Source organism: Cololabis saira, chromosome 14, assembly GCF_033807715.1.
Source record: "Cololabis saira isolate AMF1-May2022 chromosome 14, fColSai1.1, whole genome shotgun sequence".
NCBI classification, from domain to species: Eukaryota; Metazoa; Chordata; class Actinopteri; order Beloniformes; family Belonidae; genus Cololabis; species Cololabis saira.
In genome coordinates this window covers 2,059,474-2,080,908 of record NC_084600.1, presented here as the reverse complement: position 1 = coordinate 2,080,908, position 21,435 = coordinate 2,059,474, and the positions used below count along the sequence as shown (strand labels likewise).

At 41.4% G+C, this 21,435-nt stretch overlaps 1 protein-coding gene across 3 annotated transcripts in view; it reads left to right on the top strand.

The window, feature by feature from the left end:
* LOC133460194 (beta-1,3-glucosyltransferase-like) overlaps positions 1–21,435 on the top strand; it is a 112,408-nt gene that overhangs the window by 19,676 nt on the left and 71,297 nt on the right. For all 3 annotated transcript variants that reach the window (XM_061740768.1, XM_061740767.1, XM_061740766.1), the window contains 6 exons: positions 784–847; positions 3,923–4,039; positions 5,220–5,289; positions 10,726–10,839; positions 16,051–16,150; positions 16,712–16,831. In XM_061740768.1, coding sequence (XP_061596752.1) covers positions 784–847; positions 3,923–4,039; positions 5,220–5,289; positions 10,726–10,839; positions 16,051–16,150; positions 16,712–16,831 — 585 coding nt within the window. The remainder of the gene's footprint in view (positions 1–783; positions 848–3,922; positions 4,040–5,219; positions 5,290–10,725; positions 10,840–16,050; positions 16,151–16,711; positions 16,832–21,435) is intronic.

The following is a 21,435-nucleotide window of genomic DNA, read 5'->3' as shown; positions in this document are numbered from 1 at the left end:
TGTCTCAGGGTTTTTGGAGATGACACCATTAATTGTTAATAAGAGGCTTATTTACATCTATAAAAACAAGAAACAGTCGATCCCAATTCAAATGAAAAGAGTACATAATTACATTTTTTTGTTACTTTCTGTCTTCCTTCACCATGTGTCCATGTGGAGAGGCCCAGCCACTTGGCTTGGATACTAACGTTTAACAGAAAAGTGGGTCTGCGATAAAATCTGAAATCTCTTTGGTCCAAACTGTCTGCATTTGAATAAAGGTCAAATTAAAAAGTCATCTCATCATATCCTACATTATGCAGTTCAGCATCTCCTGGTGGTAAAATAGCAAAAACTGGAGATCCTGTGTGTATAGAGGCTAATAAGAGGCTTATTTACATCTATAAAACAAGAGACAGTCGATGCCAATTCAAATGAAAAGAGTACATAATTACATTTTTTTTTTAACTTTCTGTCTTCCTTCACATGGAACATTAATTGTTAATAAGAGGCTTATTTACATCTATAAAACAAGAGACAGTAATTGGTCTGATCCCAATTCAAATGAAAAGAGTACATAATTAATTTTTTTCTTAACTTTCTGTCTTCCTTTTGGCAAAATTCACCATTAATCCAATATATAAAACGGTCACAGGAAAAAGGTTATTAAATTGTGAGCTACTGTGAGCTCCCCAAGTATCGACTCAGGATGCAGACAAACTTTAACACCAAGAGCTTTTTACTTCTCACCTTAGCTTATCACCGCTTACTTGCTCCCTGCTTTTTCTGCTCTCTGTGTCTCAGACTCGCTGAGCGGATCCAACACGAGAATCTCAAGTCCGATTTTACCATAGACCTGAAGCACGAGGTACGATCTCCAGGGGGTTTATCATCCTCTGTCTTCTCCTGCCTTTTCCTCTGAGATAATCATTTCTGCTCTGGCTCTTAACCTCTGCCCTGCTGCCGCTGTGCTGAAAAGCTGCTCAAATACATCCTTCCATGCTTGCAGCTGTGGATACATCTATTATTGTGTGTGTGTGTGTGTGTGTGTGTGTGTGTGTGTGTGTGTGTGTGTGTGTGTGTGTGTGTGTGTGTGTGTGTGTGTGTGTGTGTGTGTGTGTGTGTGTGTGTGTGTGTGTGTGTGTGTGTGTGTGTGTGTGTGTGTGTGTGTGTGTATCAGCGGTCTAAAGACAGACACTATGGGCCTGATTTTAAGGTTTGCGTGCGTAAAAACGTGTGCAAACTCGACATCACCCGCAAACCAATGTGCGAGCTGATCTACTAACAGCGTGCAAAGAGGACTGCGCCTCTCAAATGAGCAAAATAGCACACGCTATTCATTTAGTACTTTTGCCCTGATGAATAATCAATATGGGGCGTACCCGCCAGAAAGCGCTAAATACTGGGAGGGGAAAATGCAAATATGTCCATTTACCACACGCAATGAGATTTACCAAGCCTGAAAGTTTTTGCGGGGATTGTGATTGCTGCTGTATTTAATACGTTCGAAAGGAAGGTGCTAATCTGCCCAGCATTACGCAGGGATGCTTGTTGGTGCCTGATTTGAGGACTGGGGTGGGGATGGCTCAACTTGTGGTGAGGATTCTCCACATGCAAAAGGAGAAATATTTTATTTGAATGTTAAATCGAGTATTATTCAGCAAAAGGTTGCCACAGGAGGCACATTAACTTTTTATTTGTGATAATAAATAAATCACGTGTTTTCATGGAGAAAAAAGTGTTTCTTATTGTGCGCCTATACTTGTTCTGCAGTTGTCATACCCCGGTGTCGTGCCGTATTCAGCACCCCTGCCGTGAAAAGCACCCACTCGTCTGACAAAAATGATATTCTCATTCCGTGTCACGTTCTGTTTAGCGTCCAGTTTTGTGTTAATGATTCATGTTTAAATGCGCTCATGGATTCCACAATAGTCATACTTTCTCACAATCACAGTCACAGATAACAAAAATCGGGTAAATTATTGATGTCATTAATTAATATCCTGCTTACTGTGTTGTCTTCCATAATATTTGTAAATATATATAATATAAACTCCTAAGTATGTGTTTGTGTGAGTGTGTATATATAAATATATTGAAGTGTCAGTGTGTTGTTTTTTTTCTTGGTCTACTTATCATTGAATATACGAGGGGGTGCTTTTCACGGCAGGGGTGTTGAATACGGCACAACAATTTGCCTCTTCCACTAATATCTCTAACTCCAACTCGTCAAATTTAATTTTGCGCTTGCAACTATCCTGCTTTCCATCCAGACTCTCCATGGCGCAAACAAGTAAGACAAATAAGACACGCAACACCTCATTTAAATACTGCGGTTTGCGCCTGTTATCAATTGAGCATTCTTAGTTGATCACCCGCAAAACACACAACAGCACGTGCAAACTTTTTCAGTGCACACGCAATTTAGTACTCTTCATTTAGGATCTTAGTAAATCAGGCCCTATGAGTCTATAGTATTAACAGTGTATCATCTACAGAGACTATGAGTCATTCAGATTATTATTTTTTTTTTTAGGGCTGTAAAACGATTAATTTCTTAAATCGCGATTAATCTCATGTTGTCCATAGTTAACTCGCAATTAATCGCACATTTATTCACACATTTTTTGCTGTTCTAAATTACCATAAGGTATTTTTTTTAATGTTTTTAATACTGTTAACAACATGGGAAAGGGCAAATATGCTGCTTTATGCCAATGTTTATTCAACTTTCCACAAAAAAAGGTTTTGACCTGAATGTAACATTCCTTCATAAATACAAACACAATGTAGTCCCCAACTTTACACTTGGAAAGACTAACTTAAGATTCCTTGTTTTTTTAAGCAGCTCAATGTAAAACCATGAACCATATGCATTTATAAACATTGTACAAGACGTGCATTGGTCAGTTACATTGTCCATGTAATTATGTCTAACCTCATATGGAGGAAAATAAAAGGCTCAAAAAATATCCCTTCTCCTAAGTGGGATCAAAACAGGGTGATACAAAAGATAAATCACAAATAAAGTGCCCATGTAACAGCAGGGAGTGTAACTCAACCTATATAGTGCAGTTGGGCTATAATTAGTTAATACAGCGCTAGTTTTTTGGTATTAGGTTTTTTAAAAAAAACTGTTTTTCTGTCTATTGTTTCTAGATAAAAGAGTAAAATCAAAGTTTAAAGGGGACCTATTATGGGATCTAATCCCTATTTTAAACAGGCCTTGAATGTCTTAAAAATTGCCAACTAAAGATTGGCTGCCTGAATGACGCGATACACCGCTATGAAAAAATGGCAGAAGCTCCGGCCGGCAGAGTTAGTTGTGGGCTGGACGGCTCATCTGGGCGGCTGTACAGACACTGCAGAATTTGGTTGCTTTCCTCCTTCTCTGAGTTGGCAGGCTGAGGGGAGACCACTTTATATATGTTAAAGCAAGAAAAAACCTGTTTTTCATAAACTTTAAACAAAAGTGTGTTTTACTTTAATGTCTTGCAGACTCATTACAGACATTAGTTCATACCATCATCCCCCCTTTCAAACGAGCTGGAAATTACTTGAAATGCAGCAGAAGTCGGAAACTTTGAACAGTCTCTTTTGAAATTCTCAAATGACTTTACTTTTAAAACATGGCTCTGTGTGTGTGTGCGTGTGTGTGTGTGTGTGTGTGTGTGTGTGTGTGTGTGTGTGTGTGTGTGTGTGTGTGTGTGTGTGTGTGTGTGTGTGTGTGTGTGTGTGTGTGTGTGTGTGTGTGTGTGTGTGTGTGTGTGTGTGTGTAAGAGAGAGAAAAAAAACTACAAAGCATGGTAGGAAAACCTTATAATTTTCAATGTTCTCAATGATAACAGGACTTAATGAAAGGCATCAAGACTGAACATCAGTTTGAATTGTTGTTGAAGTGTAAAAGCCCACATTTGTTTTCACTTGTTTCTCGTTATATCAGATTTCTTTGTATATTTGGGAGGAAGGAAACGGGCCGGAGCTGACAGCAGTGCCAGAGTTCTGCACGGAGCCGAGAGACGGCTGTGCAACCACCTTCACCAGCTACCTGCCTGACTGCGTACGCACCTTCACTTTCATGAGGGACCTGTGTCCTCAGGGGATGTCTAGTGTGCACATGAACAACCCCCACGTGCCGCTCACGCTTTTGGGTTAAGCTCATTCTCGCTGGACCTGTCCTGTGGTCCGGCATATCTACACGGCCTGTGGCGAGACGCTCTCTCCCCATTGGACGGAGGACAGAGAACTTTTAACTTATTACGTATTCAACAAGCTCTGTTAAGCATTCAGATCGGATGCTTAACATGGCTTGTTGAATTTTAAATTGTGTGACTCTGTCTGCATTGTAAACACATTAACTGGCTGTCGAGTCTCGTTAACTGAAGAGTCACTCGGAAGTAACTCGGAAGAGTATTAGGGCCATGCAGGAGAAGAAATATTTGAGAGGGGAAGATTTTTTTTTTATTGTGCACTTCGAAAATAAAGTTCGAAATACAATTTCTGTCTTTTGTATTTCAAAATTGAAATACAATTTTAAAAAAAAAGTCAAAATGTCGAGAATAATGTTGAAATACAATTTCAAGAATAAAGTCGAAATTTTGACTTATCGACCTTTTTTTCGACATAATGAAATGAAATGAAAAAAAAAATCTTCCTCCTCTAAAATATTATTTTTATTTTTCTCCTGCCTGGCCCTAATACTCTTCTGTAGTTAAGCAATGAGGACACTCGCACGGTGCAAATAAAGACCTGCAAGAGTATACAGTTCCCCCTTTTAGTCTTATCTGAAGGATCATTGCAGCATTTATTTGATGAGATGCAGAGAAAACATACTTCAGTGTCCCCAACAAAGCTCATTTGTCAAGAGCGGTGGGGGTTTTGCAGAGGGGTGTGGGGATAAATCTTTCAGGGTGTGACTTATTTATCACAAAATACAACATAATTCCAATTTATCCATCTTTCAAAAGCTTTCTTCAGGCCTCTGAGTTACTGCATAACATTTTGTTTCATTTACTCCCATTTCCTTGGGTCAGGACAAAGATTTAAAGTTTAAAATTGCACATGTTCAGCCAAATAATTTCTCTTCAGAAGTGCGAGGAGAGTAACAAAGACCTTATTTCATCAAGCAGAATCTGCTCAATGAAGTCTCTCCGTCGGCACTGCCGGCACCAGTAGAGTTGTTTTAACTCATCACGCTACGTACACTGGCCTGACAATGTTGTTGTGCTTTTCTTTTCCAGGGGGATCTGGTCTCAAAGAACGACGTCTTTGTTGCAGTAAAAACTTGTCACAAATTCCATTCAGAGCGGGGTGGGTATTAGTCGAATACTCCGGTGTTTAAGGCCTAATAACTACTCTTGAGTAGGCCTGTGTTGAAAAAAACGATTTTTCGATTCTAAATCGATTCTCATATTAATTCCTAAAAATTGATTCTTATGTTATTTTCATCATTTCATTTTCGCCCGGTGAACTTTAATCCCAGTAGTCGGACACACAGTTTGTCATGACACTTCTGAAAAATGCCAGATGCTTCATGGCAATATGTGTGTGTGGTGATAGAATAAATTAAATGATTTGTTTACTGCATGAGCTGTTGCAATTTCTTTCTTTTTTTGCACTTTAAATGGATATTGAAAGGCCTGTTTGAGTTATTTATTTCTTAGATATTTCACAATAATTATTGTGAAATTATTATTAGGGCCCGAGCACTACAGAGCGAAGGCCCTATTGTATCTGTAGGAGTTCTCTTTTTTTTTCTCGTTATTTTTATTTTTCCGGTGACATGAGGGCCTTTTTGCCCCCCTAAACGTGCCCCAAAAGTCACCAAAATTTGCACGCAAGCCAGGCCTGGTGAAAAATGTAATATTTAATGGTTTGCATTAATGGACGTGGCAAAATGGCTCAACAGCGCCCCCTAGAAAACTTTGTGCCTCAAGCCCCACAATACGGTTTGACGTACATGCACGAAAATCGGTACACACCTGTATCATGTCACAACTTAAAGAAAAGTCTCTTGGCGCCATGGCCGAAACCCAACAGGAAGTCGGCCATTTTGAATTAATTGTATAATTTTGGCGCAATTTATGCCATTTCTTCTGGCGTTAATGCGGCCCAAACCGTAAAGTGAACCCAGGTGTGTTATACATCAAAATGTGCGTCTCCATCCTGTGACGATGGGCATTACTTTTCTCAGTCAAAAGCGTTACCCTGGTGACGATAGACGCCAAAAAGCGCGCCCCCCTCTTCATCTGATTACTCCAATATTTGATAGTTCCTACTTTCTGCCATAACTTTTGAATGGTTTGACATAAAGACTCGTGGGTGGTGTCATCGGACTCGGTTTTGAGTCCTTGAACATAATTGGTACAAATTAGCCCCGCCCCTTCTTCTGTTCGGTCGATAATTGAAAGTTCCTATTTTCTGCCGAAACTTTTGAATGGTTTGACATAAAGAGTCGTGGGTGGTGTCATCGGACTTAGCTTTGGGTCCTTGACCTTTATTGGTGAAAATTGCACGTGCGATGGCCCGTTCATTGCTGCTTGCAGCTTTAATTTCACTAGTTATTTTACAGTCATATAATTCAGGCAACAGCTCAAAAAACATTTTAAAATAACACTAACTCAAATCAATATCGGATCGAATCGGATCCTGAAAATCGATTCTGAATCTTAAGAATCGGAATCGAATCGATTCTTGACATTTGAATGGATCCCCAGCCCTACTCTTGAGTACATCAGGTGTTGCAGTCCCGCGAGAGGAATGTGTGATGAGTGTGTGATGGTATGGAGGACACGGTGGTGTAGAAAGTCTGGTGTCTTCTTGGCTGCTTCAGCAGAACAATAGCAGGCCTCCTTCTGCATACATCTCAAGGTTATTGCTTCATAAATATGACGTATGTGCTCGACTGTCTGGAGTTCAGATCCGTCCGTCTGACGGACAAACCAACGGCCAGCAAAATATTTTATACGGTTTAAGAGCAGCCATAAGAATCCTCGGTCCCAAACTTTTAACAGGTGCAGTTCAAAGGAAAATAAAAGATGATGTGTGCTAAACGTGCCTCGCTCCTGACCGTCGTTGAAAGTGTTGCTAGTCTCCATGTGTTTAGACATAAGATGAAGGTTTTCAGTAAAGAAAATCACTTCCTCTGTAGTCGTGTCCGTGTCATTACGGAAGACTATTAGGGCAGGGCAGGATAAAAAATAAAAATAATATTTTAGAGGAGGGAGATTTTTTTTTCATTATGCACTTTGAGAAATTAAGACGAAATGTCGCGAAAAACGTCAAAATGTTGAGAAGAAAGTCGATATTGATTCGAAACACATACCACACATGTGCAGTTGCATAACTTCAGAAACGTCCCCTTAACATTCCACTCCAAGGATGTAAGTTAGTTAGTTAGTTAGTTAGTTAGTTAGTTAGTTAGACCCTCCAGAAAAACGCGGGCAAAAATCCTTGATTCTGCAGGCTAAAATCCTTGATTCCGCGGGCTAAAATCATTGATTCTGCGGGCTAAAATCATTGATTATGCGATTAAATGTGCGGGTTTTTTATGTGCTTTTATGCGGTGAAATTGCGGAATATGCTGGAAGTCGTGGAATATGCGGAAAGTTGCAAAATATGCGAAATATGCAGGAAGTTGTGGATTCGGCGCTGAGCTCTTCCCTCTTAAATTCAGCGGGCTGTCTCGTCTGATCTGAGGTCGTAGGAGAAAAAAAAAGGAGAGCGCGGGTGGAGAGGAGAGGAGAGGGGCGGTGGCGGCCCGGAGGCCGGCCGTCTCTCTCCCTCCAGCCCGCTCAGTGCTCGGGTGATTGCCGGGCGCGACGAGGGGGACGAGCCGGAGCTCCGTCACCCCACGCGTCCGCCGCCAAGATCCCCAAGTGGATGGGAGCTCCGCCTCCGCAGGCGCAGTGGTACGCGGTCAGCGCGGATCCAGAGTCCCCCTGCAGCCGCGGAGACGGCACTCCCTTTTTCCTCTCACCCCCGCGGGTGAGAGCTGCTGTTTGGGGGGTGGCGGTTTCTGTGAGGGGTGCGGAGGTCCCCGGGCGGGTCCCGCACGTCGCGACCGGGCGTCCCGACATGTCACTCACAACACTCCCCCCTTTTTCCAAACTTTATGCGAAAATGTGCGGCGATGATGCGGTGAAATCAAGCGAGCCCCGCATAATTCGCATATTCAGTGCGGACATATGCAATATTAACCCCAGTAAAAGTGATTTTTCTGCACCAGACATTGAAATCCACGGAAGGTCTGTAAATCCACGGACAGCCGTGAAATCCGCGAAAAATTCCGCGATCACGGAATCGCGGATTCCTGGAGGGTCTAGTTAGTTAGTTACGGCTGCTGCTGCAGAGCTGTCAGTCGCTCTGCTGACTGGATTTGATGGAGGAGGAGACATTTACACTTTATTCACTAAATTGTATTTCAACTTTATTCTCGACATTTCAACTTTTTTCTCGATATTTCGACTTTTTTATCAAAGTGTAAAAAAAAAAATCACATTTTTTCTCCTGCCTGGTCCTAATACTCTTCCGTAGTGTCATAGTCCTGGGATCTGTTAGTTGTTTTGTGAGGCTTTAGTTTGTTAGTTGCATCTGTCAGGTTTAACTCGGGACCAGATTCTAGATGCCATTACTGGCTGCCGTCAACATTGGCCGGGTTTCCCAGATCAGTTAAGTAGTTCTTAACAGCGAAAGACTTCTTTCAAACCTTCTTAAGGAGCCTGTGAAAGAAAATCGCGTTTCCCAGAGTCGCTCTTAGCTTAAGTATCTCTTTCATTAAGAAGGAAATGAAAGATGCTGCTGACCCAGTCTTTCCAACCATCTTAGTGAACAAAGACTCACAGATCCAGCCGCGTCAGGCAAATCAATATCACACCAAGCAATGAGATATTAAAACAATGCACAAATTTTGATTTATTTTATACTTTAGATTTATATTGTTTAGCATTTATTGGTGACAGCAAAGGGGGAAAAAAAGAAAAATAAGGAATAACAAGTGTGTTCCTGTATATGCTTTATGCGCACAAATAAAACGATCATCATGAATATCATTTATTTGATAATTTGGCTGCTTTACAGCATGTTCTCGCTGCAAATCAACCGCGTCACCGTGCGCGAAGCAGAACTGTTTATATGAACGCATTCGTGCGTCAGCACTTCAGTCCCCTGGACGTGCTGTCGGGCCGCGCTGTCAGGCAGCCGGGACACCTGCGCCGTGCCCGAGCCCGAGCCCCTATGTGATGACAGGGAAGCAGCAGCTGAAGAACGAGATCCTTTGATGAATCGTTCATACAGTCTCAAATATAATCAATGGTGTCGGTTTATATTAAAGAATCTTTTTGCCCAGAAGAAAAAAGAGCGAAGACAACGACCCATAACTATTTTCTTCTCTTGAAAAAACCCACCTGCCGACTCGCGCTGTATACAGCGCGAGTCGGGATGCAGCATCATTCAGAAGAGGAGGAATACGTGCGAGGCGGGGATGATCTCTGCAATCTGAAGCCCTCTATAATTGTAAAAAGAATTTCACTTATCACGGGTTCTTTTTGGAACATAACCCCTGCGAAAAACCAGGGTTTGCTGTAATTCCACGTTGCGATTTGCGAAACTCGCCTTCTCTTGGCTCATGTTTTTGAACGCACACACACGCCCACCCCGTTTACTCCCGGTCTCCGTGTGTGGGGAAAAAAAGCCTCACTGTAGCCAGAAATAACGGAGTAACACACCGTTTGGTTGAAAAAGGGTCATTGAATTATATTTATCATCTTAATTTTTTATTATAACGCACAGGCAGCAGTGAATTAGTGCGTTAGGCAGCAGTGCTGCGTGTGAAAATGCGCTGATAGTGATCGGTGATCGATTTGCCTGGCATCGATTCATTTGGTTTCAGAACCGTACAGCTGCTCCAAAGAGCTTCTGAAAGAGCGAAACTAAAGAACGGTGTTAAGAAGTCATCTGGGAAACACCCGTATCTTAGGATTCTCTCTTAGTTCAAACCTTCTTTGAACCTCTCTTAAATCCTTAAGAGAGGTTGGATCTGGGAAACCCGGCCATTATCAGTAAAAAGAAATGAAGATGACAGTTTGACGACAGGATATTTAGTGCCAAAAGTTCTACTTCAGTTCCTCTACTCGCCAATGTCTCGTCAATGTTTAATTCAGTGTAACTGTCTGGTGGTCGTTCAGTTAACCAGTCAGGTGCAAACTACCTCTTTAAATTCACAACCCTGTCTAATCTGTCGGTTGAAATTGCAGCAGTTTGTGTAATTATCCAAAATACTGACGTCTTTTTTTTAGGGTCAAAGTGAACCATCTGTTATGGGCCGACCGTTTTAGAGGAATTAACATAATCAGAAGCAGAATGAAGAGTATGTCATTAACTTTTCTGTGTTTTAGGCTTAAATTTGGGTTATTAAAATTGCATAGCAAGGTGTCACAGTATACTCTCCAAACTTGATCAGGTTGCAAAAGGTCTAAAGAATGTATAAATGTAAGATTGGATGTGATGGATGACTGTAATTTGAGGTCATCCTCTAGTTTTATTGTCCAGATTAGACACCGGTAAAGAATAATTGTCTTTTCTGCCCTCAATTAAAAGCAGTCTTTCATTATTTTATAACATAACCCCTTCAATTAGATACTTGGAGAGCTTTAATTATGAGCTGGCAGCAATCAAGTATGGTTGATCAGCTAAAGCTCTGTATCAGCCTCATCTTACCCTCTTTTACGTCTCCCTTTCCCCTCGCAGTACCAGTGGTGAAGGCCACCTGGGAGAAAGATGCCAGCTTTATTGAGTACTATAGTGATGTCACTGATGCCTCCATACCCACGATCGATCTGGGAGTGCCGAATACCGTCAGAGGTGAGTCCATATACTATTAAGTGATTGCAGTGGGTTAGATAAGATTTGTGAGGAGGGTTTTATCCACTCAACATTCTGCAGAAAGGCGGGTGAGCGGCCGATGAGGGAGTTTGCAAAGTCGGGCACCCTGAGGATCTGATGAAAATGTGTAGTTTATAAACAAAAATACTGCATTAGTTGTCATTTTATTTAAAAAGTTGGGGAGAGAACTAAACAGGAAAAGTCATCAAGAGCAAATGTTGATGGGGGCTTTGCCTGTGGCAAGACGGTTACCGTTAGAGAAGCTCTAAAACGCCGTCCAAGAGTCTGAGCTCCGTTCTCCGCACTGCTTTTCCTGCCGCACACGGATGATTGAAGAGAAAAAAGAGAGCCATAATAAAGATAGAGGCATCTGTGGCTCCAAAGGTGAAGGCCGGAGAAGCTGCACTGAAGAGCCAAGAAAAGGTCACTGAAGCACAAAAACAAGACAAGATGATTTTTTTTTTAACTTTTTTAAAATGACAATTACAATAGTTATCGAGACATTTTTGAACAATCCTTGACAGAGGGCTTTTCAGTCACATTTGTTCAAGTTAGCACTTAAATGGTTACATGTTTAAATATTCCTTCACTGGTGTCCATCTTTGCAGGAACAAGTCCATTCTCATCTGCAGCTTTAGCTGTCATGTACTCCATGACATAGATTTATTTCTGTCTCATCTTCCACTGAGTTCTTGTTGGTGAAAGTGTCTTCTTCAAATTTACAGTTACAGTCTTTCTTGCAATCATCAAAAGTATACGTAGCATATATCTCTTGTCCAGAGGTGGTAGTAACGAGGTACATTTACTCTGTTACATTTACTTGAGTAAGTTTTTGGAAATTTTGTACTTTTGGGAGTAGTTTTGAATCACTGTACTTTTTACTTTTACTTGAGTAGATTTGTGAAGGAGAAACTGTTTCTCTTACTCCGCTACATTAGGCTACGTTGAGCTGTTACTTTTCTTTTATCCCTTTTATCCGCGTACGCGTCAATCTCATGACATCACTGGGTGATTCTTTGGGAAAAATGTTTGTTTTTGAATGTTTTGTCACATTTACACAGACTCAAACACACACAGAGTTTCTATGAGTTCATGTTTGTTCTAGTTCTGCCTGGTTAAAAAAGAAAAGTACAAAGGCTGGAAATTTTGTGCTACTTGTGCTTAATTTATTTTTTTATTCTGTTATTGTTTTATTTATTTTATTTATTAAAGTACTTGAATTTACTTTAAGATTATTTTAATTTAAGCTATTTTTTATTAATTTTAATTTATTTTATTATTTTATTGGTTTAATTTGCCTGAAGATGATTATTTTATATTTTTATCTGTTTGAATGGTTGTGTTAAAAAAATAAATCAGACGTTACTCAACAGTTAATCAGTACTTGAGTAGTTTTTTCACCAAGTACTTTTTTACTTTTATTCAAGTAATTATTTGGATGACTATGTTTTACTTCTACTTGAGTCATATTATTCTGAAGTAACAGTACTTTTACTTGAGTACAATCTTTAGCTACTCTACCACCTCTGCTCTTGTTACATTGTCCGGGAATACTCCCAGTACAAATAGTACTGATCCGTAGGGATTACAGCGTTCAATATCTTTTCAATCTCCTCCTTCACATCTTGACGAAACTTTTCCAGTACTGGACAGTCCCAGAAAACATGTGAATGATCACCAATCAACCCACAGTTTCCCAACAAAGTGGAGACACTGGATGTTTATAAAATGTTGAGACTACTAGTGGGATCCTAAAAAATCTGACTTTTGTTTTCCAGTCGAATTCTTTCCATACATTACTGTTACCTGAATGGCAATTCAAACACACGTCCTCCCAGACCCCGTCCTCTATTATCACATTCATTTCAAGCTCCCATTTCCCCTTTACACCAAGTGTATTATCAGACATATCACATGATATATTACCATAAATATTTGAGACATGATTCTTAGTTGGTAGGCATTTCTCAATTACCATAATAAAAAAAAGTCAATATTTGTGGTGTCTCTTCTAATCTTGTCCCACTCTGTGTAAGACTGAATGTAATGTATAAGTTGTAAATATTGAAAAAAATCTTTTGGTGGTAGCACAAACTGAGTCTGCAACTGAGAAAAGGGTTTGAATTCGTTGCCTTCAAATAGTTGGTTAATTGTTTTCAGGCTATTACAGCCCCAGCGTTTGAATCCACTGTCCCACACTGATGGTAAAAAGTCTATGTTTCCTGCCAGTTTTTTAAGCTTTTTGACCATGTGATGAACTATTTTAAAGCAAATGTACTGGGATGGCCCCTAGGAAGGATGTAGACTTGTGCAATGACCTCACTTTTAGCAGCCTGATATCATAAAGTTAAATTTTCACACTGCTCTCACCGCCCTTTTGTTATACTCCCTGTTAAAAGATGAAAAGAAGTCCTGCCTTCTGATCTCTGGAGCATAAGGTTCTGGGCTTCTTGTCCTCAAACAGTTTCAGAGCCTCACAGACAGATCGGGGAGTTGAGATTAAGTATTGCAATAACCTTTTAGCCCTTCCCTTTCCAGATAAGATTCAAGTATTACACTTGAATCTCCACAAAGTTGAAGCCTGGACCTGAAATAATAACGAGACAGAAACCAGCCTCAGTGAGGAAGGGAGAGACATCATGTTCATATATTTATATTGGTTGTATTTTGTTACACTTGATACTCTTGATTAAAGCATAGCTTTTTATTGTCACTTCCTGTCATGTATTTTAATGTTCATAGAAACAGCAGGGGTCAAGTCTGATGCCAACAACGCCTTCTCTAGTCCATCTCTTATTCCTTTTCAATACAAAACAAAACAATAATAATCCAAATTAAAGCTGCAAGCAGCGATGAACGGGCCCTCGCACCCTTGTGCACGTTCAGGCTGCAGTGGAAGCTTGTATGACTTGATGTAGATTCTTCAGGCCTGGACATTTAGCAGATGAAACCACCCACGACTCTCTATATCAAACCATTCAAAAGTTATGGCAGAAAGTAGGAACTATCAGATATGGACCAATCAGAAGAAGGGGCGGGGCTAATTTGCAGCAATTATGTTCAAGGACTCAAAACCGAGTCCGATGACGCCACCCACGAGTCTTTATGTCAAACCATTCAAAAGTTATGGCAGAAAATAGGATCTATCAAATATCGACCAATCAGAAAAAGGGGCGTGGCTAATTCATGCCAATGAAGGTCAAGTACTCAAAACCGAGTCATATGACACCACCCACGACTCTTTATGTCAAACCATTCAAAAATTATGGCAGAAAGTAGGAACTATCAAATATGAACCAATCAGATGAAGGGGGGCACGCTTTTTGGCATCTATGGTCGCCACGGTAACGCTTTTGACTGAGAAAAGTAATGCGCGTCGTCGCAGGATCGAGACGCACATTTTGATGTATAACACACCGTTACGGTTCGGGCCGCATTAACGGCCGAAGAAATGGCGTAAATTTCGCCAATACACGATTAATTGAAAATGGCCGACTTCCTGTTGGGTTTCGGCCATGGCGACAAGAGACTTTTCTTTAAGTTGTGACATGATACAGGTGTGTACCGATTTTCGTGCATGTACGTCAAACCGTATTGTGGGGCTTGAGGCACAAAGTTTTCTAGGGGGCGCTGTTGAGCCATTTTGCCACGCCCATTAATGCAAACCATTAAATATCAAATTTTTCACAAGGCCTGGCTTGCGTGCAAAATTTGGTGACTTTTGGGGCACGTTTAGGGGGAAAAAAGGCCCTCATTTCGTCTGGTGCTATATGAATAAATAAAGTTTAAGTTTAAGTTTAAGTTTAAGTTTAAGGAAGAAGGAAAAAAAAAAAAAAAAACGAGAAAAAATAAAAAATAAATTCCTACAGATACAATAGGGCCTTCGTATTGTCAGTGCTCGGGCCCTAATAAATAAATGTAAATAAGAAAAAAAATATATATATAAATGAAAACATGCATCCATCATAATAAACATGCTCGAAAGGAGTAGGAAGATTTACAAACTTATTAAATCCTACCCCCTAAACTATATTTCATTATGATCAAAATTAATTTAATTTCTATACAAAAAACAAAAGATATCTATATATACATATATAACATGTACACACACATATATACACACATACACATGCACTTTTTGGATATGACATACATACATATACATATATATACATACACACATATATACACAATATATATATATATATATATATATATATATATATATATATATATATATATATATATATATATATATATATATATATACATATATATACACAATATATCAGTATCAACAATATACAAAAAAGAAAAGAAAAGAAACAAACAAAGAACTCATAACAGCAGAGCCCCCCCCAAAAGCAACCAAAACCCCCTCAAGGAACATTTATACTTTAGATTTGGAGTGAGAGCAAGAATCCCTTTAAGCAACGTTTTCTGAACTTGATCCTAGTGTTTGGGATTGGATGACTCAAGCTGTGTTATTGCCAGGCAGGAACACCGCCGGTCTCCTAGCAGTTGGAATTTTGATGAAGCAGCTTTCCGACACAAGCCGAGGGAAATTCCCCGAACATGCTTTTTTTTTCTTTTCAAGAAAGGAACCCTATTTTTCTGCTGCAGTCTTATTTTTCCTATCCTTACTCTAAAGGTCTGAAGGCGAAGAGAATCAATGGCATGAAATCAATTTGGAGTTAAAATATCAACACGCTTCCCTGTTCAGTAGGATGCAAATTTTGCAAATAAAATCCTAAAATTCTGTGTGTATTCTGTTTAATATTACTGGAAAGAAGACATGTTGCTTTTACTGACACTCACACAAATTCAAATTCACTTTCCAATGTGTGTGGCTGAAATACAACAGTAACATTTGTGATTGTGTAGCGCAGGACATTTAATTGTGTTTGAGCAGAGTGGAAGTGGAAGTGGGAGCATTGCAGGTATAGTGGAGACTGAGGCTGGAATCCATTTCCATATTCATAGTTTCATGCATACCAAATGAAGCAAAGGTGCAGAGTTGCATCTGAGGCAGAATTAAGGGTTACACATGAGGAAGGCGTTAATTCAATGCAATGATAAACAAAACAAAGACATCACCTGGAACACCTAAATTATTATGATCAAAAATTGAACCAAAATACAGAAACAGCGTGAAAAACAAATGTCTTGTTTGTTGTCTCTCTGAAGGACACTGTGGCAAGACGTTTGCCATCTTGAGGCGTTTTGTGAGTAAAACGGTGCCGAAGACTGACTGGCTGCTGATCGTTGACGACGATACGCTCATCAGGTAACTCAAAACAGGAGCTTTGTTTTACCTTTGACTCCCAGGACTGAAGTAAAGATACAAATATCTGACAATTATCTAATAAAAATATTAAAAAGAAAAAAGCAACATCACTGCATGCCATAAAACACAAAATAATGTAGTCTGATGAGAATCAAAATATAAAATGAAAGTCTGTTAAAGTCATTACACAATACTAAAGACATTTTAATCATTGCTTTCTTCTCATTAAGGGTTTTATCATGCTAGGAAATCCTCATTTTTCTGGGGCATTTTACATAAAGAAGTACCAAATGTAAACACTGTTTTTAATTAAATGGTGTTTTCATAAAAGTGGCTGTTAAAGAGATTAAAACCTGCTCTGATTTATGAAGGCGTGACTGACTGAAAGCTGAAAGCGATGTCAGTCTGTACACAAAACATCCTTGAGGTGAACTTTAAACCAGGCAATTATGAAAATGGTCAAATAATTTCAGACTTTCCCAAATGAATCTTTTTCAGAAATGTTTTTACCGGTGCATAAGGGGTCTTTTTCTCTGTGTTTCCGTAAATGTCTTCCGTTAGTTTACCTCGGCTACGGCAGCTGCTGCGTTGCTACGATCCGACAGAAGCCGTGATCCTGGGAGAGCGATACGGCTACGGCCTGCTCAGGACGGGATACAGCTACACCACCGGAGGAGGAGGGTAAGCCGCCACCACGCCACTTTATGACCCTCGATGGGTAACAGGAGCAAACACCTCTCATCGTGTTAGAATCCAGTGGTCTGCCTGGAAAACCTGCATCCTGCCGTTCACATGGGCGTTATCTGTGAGCTTCCCAGACCCCCCCCCCCGCAATATGACAACAGGATTCCCCACAGTGGTTGCCTCCCCAGCAGCTCAGCAGGGACTCATAGTATTATGCCGCTTTTCCACTAGCACCTACTCAGCCCGACTCAACTTGCCTCAGTTTGGATCTTTTCCACTAGGGATCTAACGTGCCGAGTAGATACTTTTCTGTATCTATTCTGCCGAGGTTCTAAGCGGCTGAGTCGGCTGTATCTGACATCATCACACTACAGGCAACCGATTGGTCGGGGGGTTGGAGTCAGACGTCTGAGTCAGGATGTGATATCAGCGACAGAGCGACTCTGACGGCTTCTTGTTAATTTTATTCACCAGGAAATGGCAGCACAAAAGATGTTCATAAACCTGGTGCTGAGGAGAGAATTAAAAAGGGATCTAGACGGGCGATAAGGAACGACCAGATCTACCAGGACCTCTGTCTCTTCATAGCTGCTCACGGCTCCAGCTGACTTTTCAGCAGCGTCGAGACAAACAAACAAAAAAAAAAAAGCGTCGCTGCTTGAAGCTTCTCTCACTCTCATTTTTTAACTTGATATCAAACACAAGCCACAGACCCAGCAGCACATCTATCATCTCCTCCAGGTTCTACATCTTTAGTCTTCTTCGTTTAGATACACAATCAAATACGTTACATCAGCTTCACTCCAACATCCTACTTCTGCTCCAGGTGCTGAATTGTTATGGAAAAGAAACCAGGCTGAGTTGAGTCGAGCCGAGTAGGTACTAGTGGAAAAGCGCCATTAGGAAGTACTCACAGAACCAGTTCATTTGAGCGCCAAACTCCACAGACTCCACTCTAATGCAACCGAATGACATTTTTGGGAATCTGATTCCAAAAAGTCACCATTTACATAAGATATGGTTTACTTTAACATCCTGGACACCTTCAGATAATCTTTTCCCCGACCCCGACTGATCAAAGCTAGTTTAGGAGCATAAGACCACTGACCTGCGCGATATTAAGCGGTTGGTCATAATGTCCTGGCTGATCGGTCCGTGTTGATATTCAATTCAATTTATATAGCGTCTAATACAACAAAAGTTGTCTCTAGACGCTTTCCAGAGACCCATACCCAGAACCTGACCCCCGAGCAGTTATTACATAAACAATGGCAGGTAAAAACTCCCCTAGTGGGAGAAAAACCTTAAGCCAAACAGTGGCAAGGAAAAACTCCCCTTTAGGAGAGTAGAAACCTTGAGCAGGACCAGGCTCATAAGGGGGGACCCTCCTGCTGAGGGCCAGACTGGTGGGTCAGGGACGGCAGCAGCACAGCAGGCAGGTGGAAGCAGCAGCGGGATGACCAGGGGTGGGGACCACAGGCCAGCACGCAGCTCCCGAAGCTCCGGCCCAATCGTCAAGTCCCAGGTTGGGGTGCAGGGTCGGGGAAAGGTTGAGAAGGGGCAGGGCCAGGGAGAGGAGTCTTGAGGGACAAATCTCTCCCCCGCCTGACCGGGCCGTTACCCTGCCCCTCTCACTCCCACGCTGCAGATATGTGTTTGGATATAAAGAAAACAAACATTTGTAATTCATCATCGACTCAAGTTTGACCATCAGGTTTAAGCAGCGACACGGCAATCAGCTGTTAGTTATAAACATGTACATCATCCGTTTTATTGGAAATGTGTGTTCAGTCTGGAAGATGAGAGAAATTCCAATTTTTTTGTGTAAGAAAGAATATCTCAGGACCCCATGGTTGTAACACATTTACTTTGTAATATTCTATAATTCCTTATATGGACAGATATGCATTTATGAGCCTTACAAATGTAATTAGATTTTTTTAAAGCAACGACCGCATGGTTGACTTGTTCTTCGCTGGGACAAACTCACGGTCAAATCGGGAGAAGACGGTGATGACGGGGCATCACGTCTGAGGTCTGAGGTGGTCTGAAGTAGGTATACCTACTTATGGTAGGTAACTAAGTATCGAGGAAAATAACGTTTGACTCAGATGAAAGTTCAGATGACCCAGCTTTCCACCAGTACTTAAATGCACCATGTATGGACGAATCCGTGAGGCTTCTTGGAGGCGTGAAAAGAGTCTCAAAACCATGTGTGCCTATCTACAGCTTAGTATGGGTGATCAGGCGATTCGTGCACGCCTATTTAACGATTTGTGTGTGTAGGAGGCTTTTAGAATTTTTTTTAAAATTTTGTCTGCATATATATATATATATATCTCAACAGAATTTCCATCACAGCTTCTTGCTTAACTATCAGTCTTTACACTACTTTCTAATACTTCTTTAAGTTGTGACATGATACAGGTGTGTACTGATTTTCGTGCATGTACGTCAAACTGTATTGTGGGGCTTGAGGCACAAAGTTTTCTAGGGGGCGCTGTTGAGCCATTAGGCCACGACCATTAATGCAAACCATTAAATATCAAATTTTTCGCCAGGCCTGGCTTGCGTGCAAAATTTGGTGACTTTTGGGGCACGTTTAGGGGGAAAAAAGGCCCTCATTTCATCGGAAAAATAAAAATAAAAACAAGGAAAAAAACGAGAAAAGAAATTCCTACAGATACAATCATCATCATCATCCTTCGACTGTCGTCCAGATCCTAGATGTCACTTCTTTCCATCGGGTCCTGTCGGCCATTGTTGCTCCCAGTTCTTGGAGTGTAAGTCCTGTGTCCCTAGAGATTGTGTCAGGATAAGTACAAGGCCTCTGGTTCCTCTGGATGATTGGGGGAGCCGCCATAGCAGGATGTTGAATATTACTTGATCCGTAGCACGTAGCAATGACCTGCAGATTGCTCTACGGCGTGCTACAGTTGTTGTTATTGGTGGCAGTTCACCATAGATCTGCTCCTTGGTTGGATGAGTTTTCCAGGAGATGAGGAATCTTGTGTATGTGCCATTGAGCCGGTCTTGTAGTTCCTTCTTCATAGTCCAGGTCTCAGCACCATATAATAGGATGCTTTCAACACAGGCCCTGAAGAAAGAGACCTTGATGGAGGTTCCAGGTCTTATGAGTCTTCTTCGCCAGCCACCTGTTGATCATAGTAAGCCCATGCCTTCTCTGGTGTTTTGAAATTGAAGGTCTGTCCCTTGTGGAAGACTCATAGGACAGCTGGATAACGCAAGCGGAATTTTACACCTTTCCTGTAAAATGCTTGTTTAATGCCGTTAAACCCAGCACGCTTCCTTGACAGGGCAGCGCTGTAGTCTGGATAAATCCTCAGGGTGACATCCTTGTAGGTGATTGTGTGCTGACTGGCCCATTGCAGTAATCGTTCCTTTTCCTGGTGTCGGTGGAAACACACCACAAAGGGAGGAGGCGACCAGCAACGTCGGGTTTCGTGCCCACTCTGTGCGCTCGCTCCAGCACTGGAGCGGAGTCAAACAGTGCATTGCTGCCGGTGATCTCCATAAACATGTTCGCCACGAAGTTAACAGTATTCTCAACACCCTCGCTGCCTTCTGGAACACTTATAATCCTCAAATTATTTCGGCGTCACCTGTTTTCTAAGTCTTCAATACGGTCCATGAGTGCCGTATTTTGGGCTTTCAGAGCTTCAGCTGCAGATTCGGTTTCGCATATCTTCTCAAAATTATCACCTGCAAGTCAGTCGTTGTTGCACAGAGTCCACCGTTTCTGTCAATGCATTCACTGAACTTTGTAACGGCAGATGTCTTCTTTTAAACTGGCTTGTTGCTTGGCCAGTTCTTGCACCAGCTGAGTCATGGTTGTTCCGTTGCTTTTGGGAGTGCTAACATCGGAGACCATGATGGTTAGCTTATCAGCAATGGTGTTACGTGTGGTTTTTTGAAGAAGTTTGTTTTGTCACACTGATCGGAGATGAGGTGTAGGACCGTAGTGGGGGCCCGGTGGCGCAGCCGTCTCACAGCGAGAAGGTCCTGGGTTCAATTCCCGCCGGGGACGCTGTGGCGCTATGGAGCTAGAACAGTCTCATAATTGACAAATGCACAGGACAAGTTTTACAAATGCACAGACCGATTTGCAAATACACACACTGTTTCACACATGCACAGAACAATTCACACGTTTTTTGTCTGTGAGCTGCGCTGGATTTGCATGTGACTTTTGAGACTCCCCTGACGTGACTCGATCCACAAATACGTTTTTTTTAACACGGAAGGATCTGCAACCAATCAGATGTCTTCCTTTGTTTCAGCCAATCATAAGAGCGCACCCCACGTGGGGGACGCAGAGCAGTGGATAAAACCAGACTTACTCGTAAACCAATCAGATTAAAGGGGCGGATACACCTGCTGTTTGAGCTGCGTTAGCGCCGTTCGCTTAGAAAAGTGATTAATATTTCGAGTTGGTGGAGTAAAGATAAATAAACAGCAACAGGAGATAAAAGATAAATAAACAGGATGGAGAGGAGATCACTGTTCTGCTTTTCTGGTGATCTCGGTAAAGAAAACAGCGCGATCTGAGATGGTTTGTGGGGCCGTTCAACCAGAGCCAT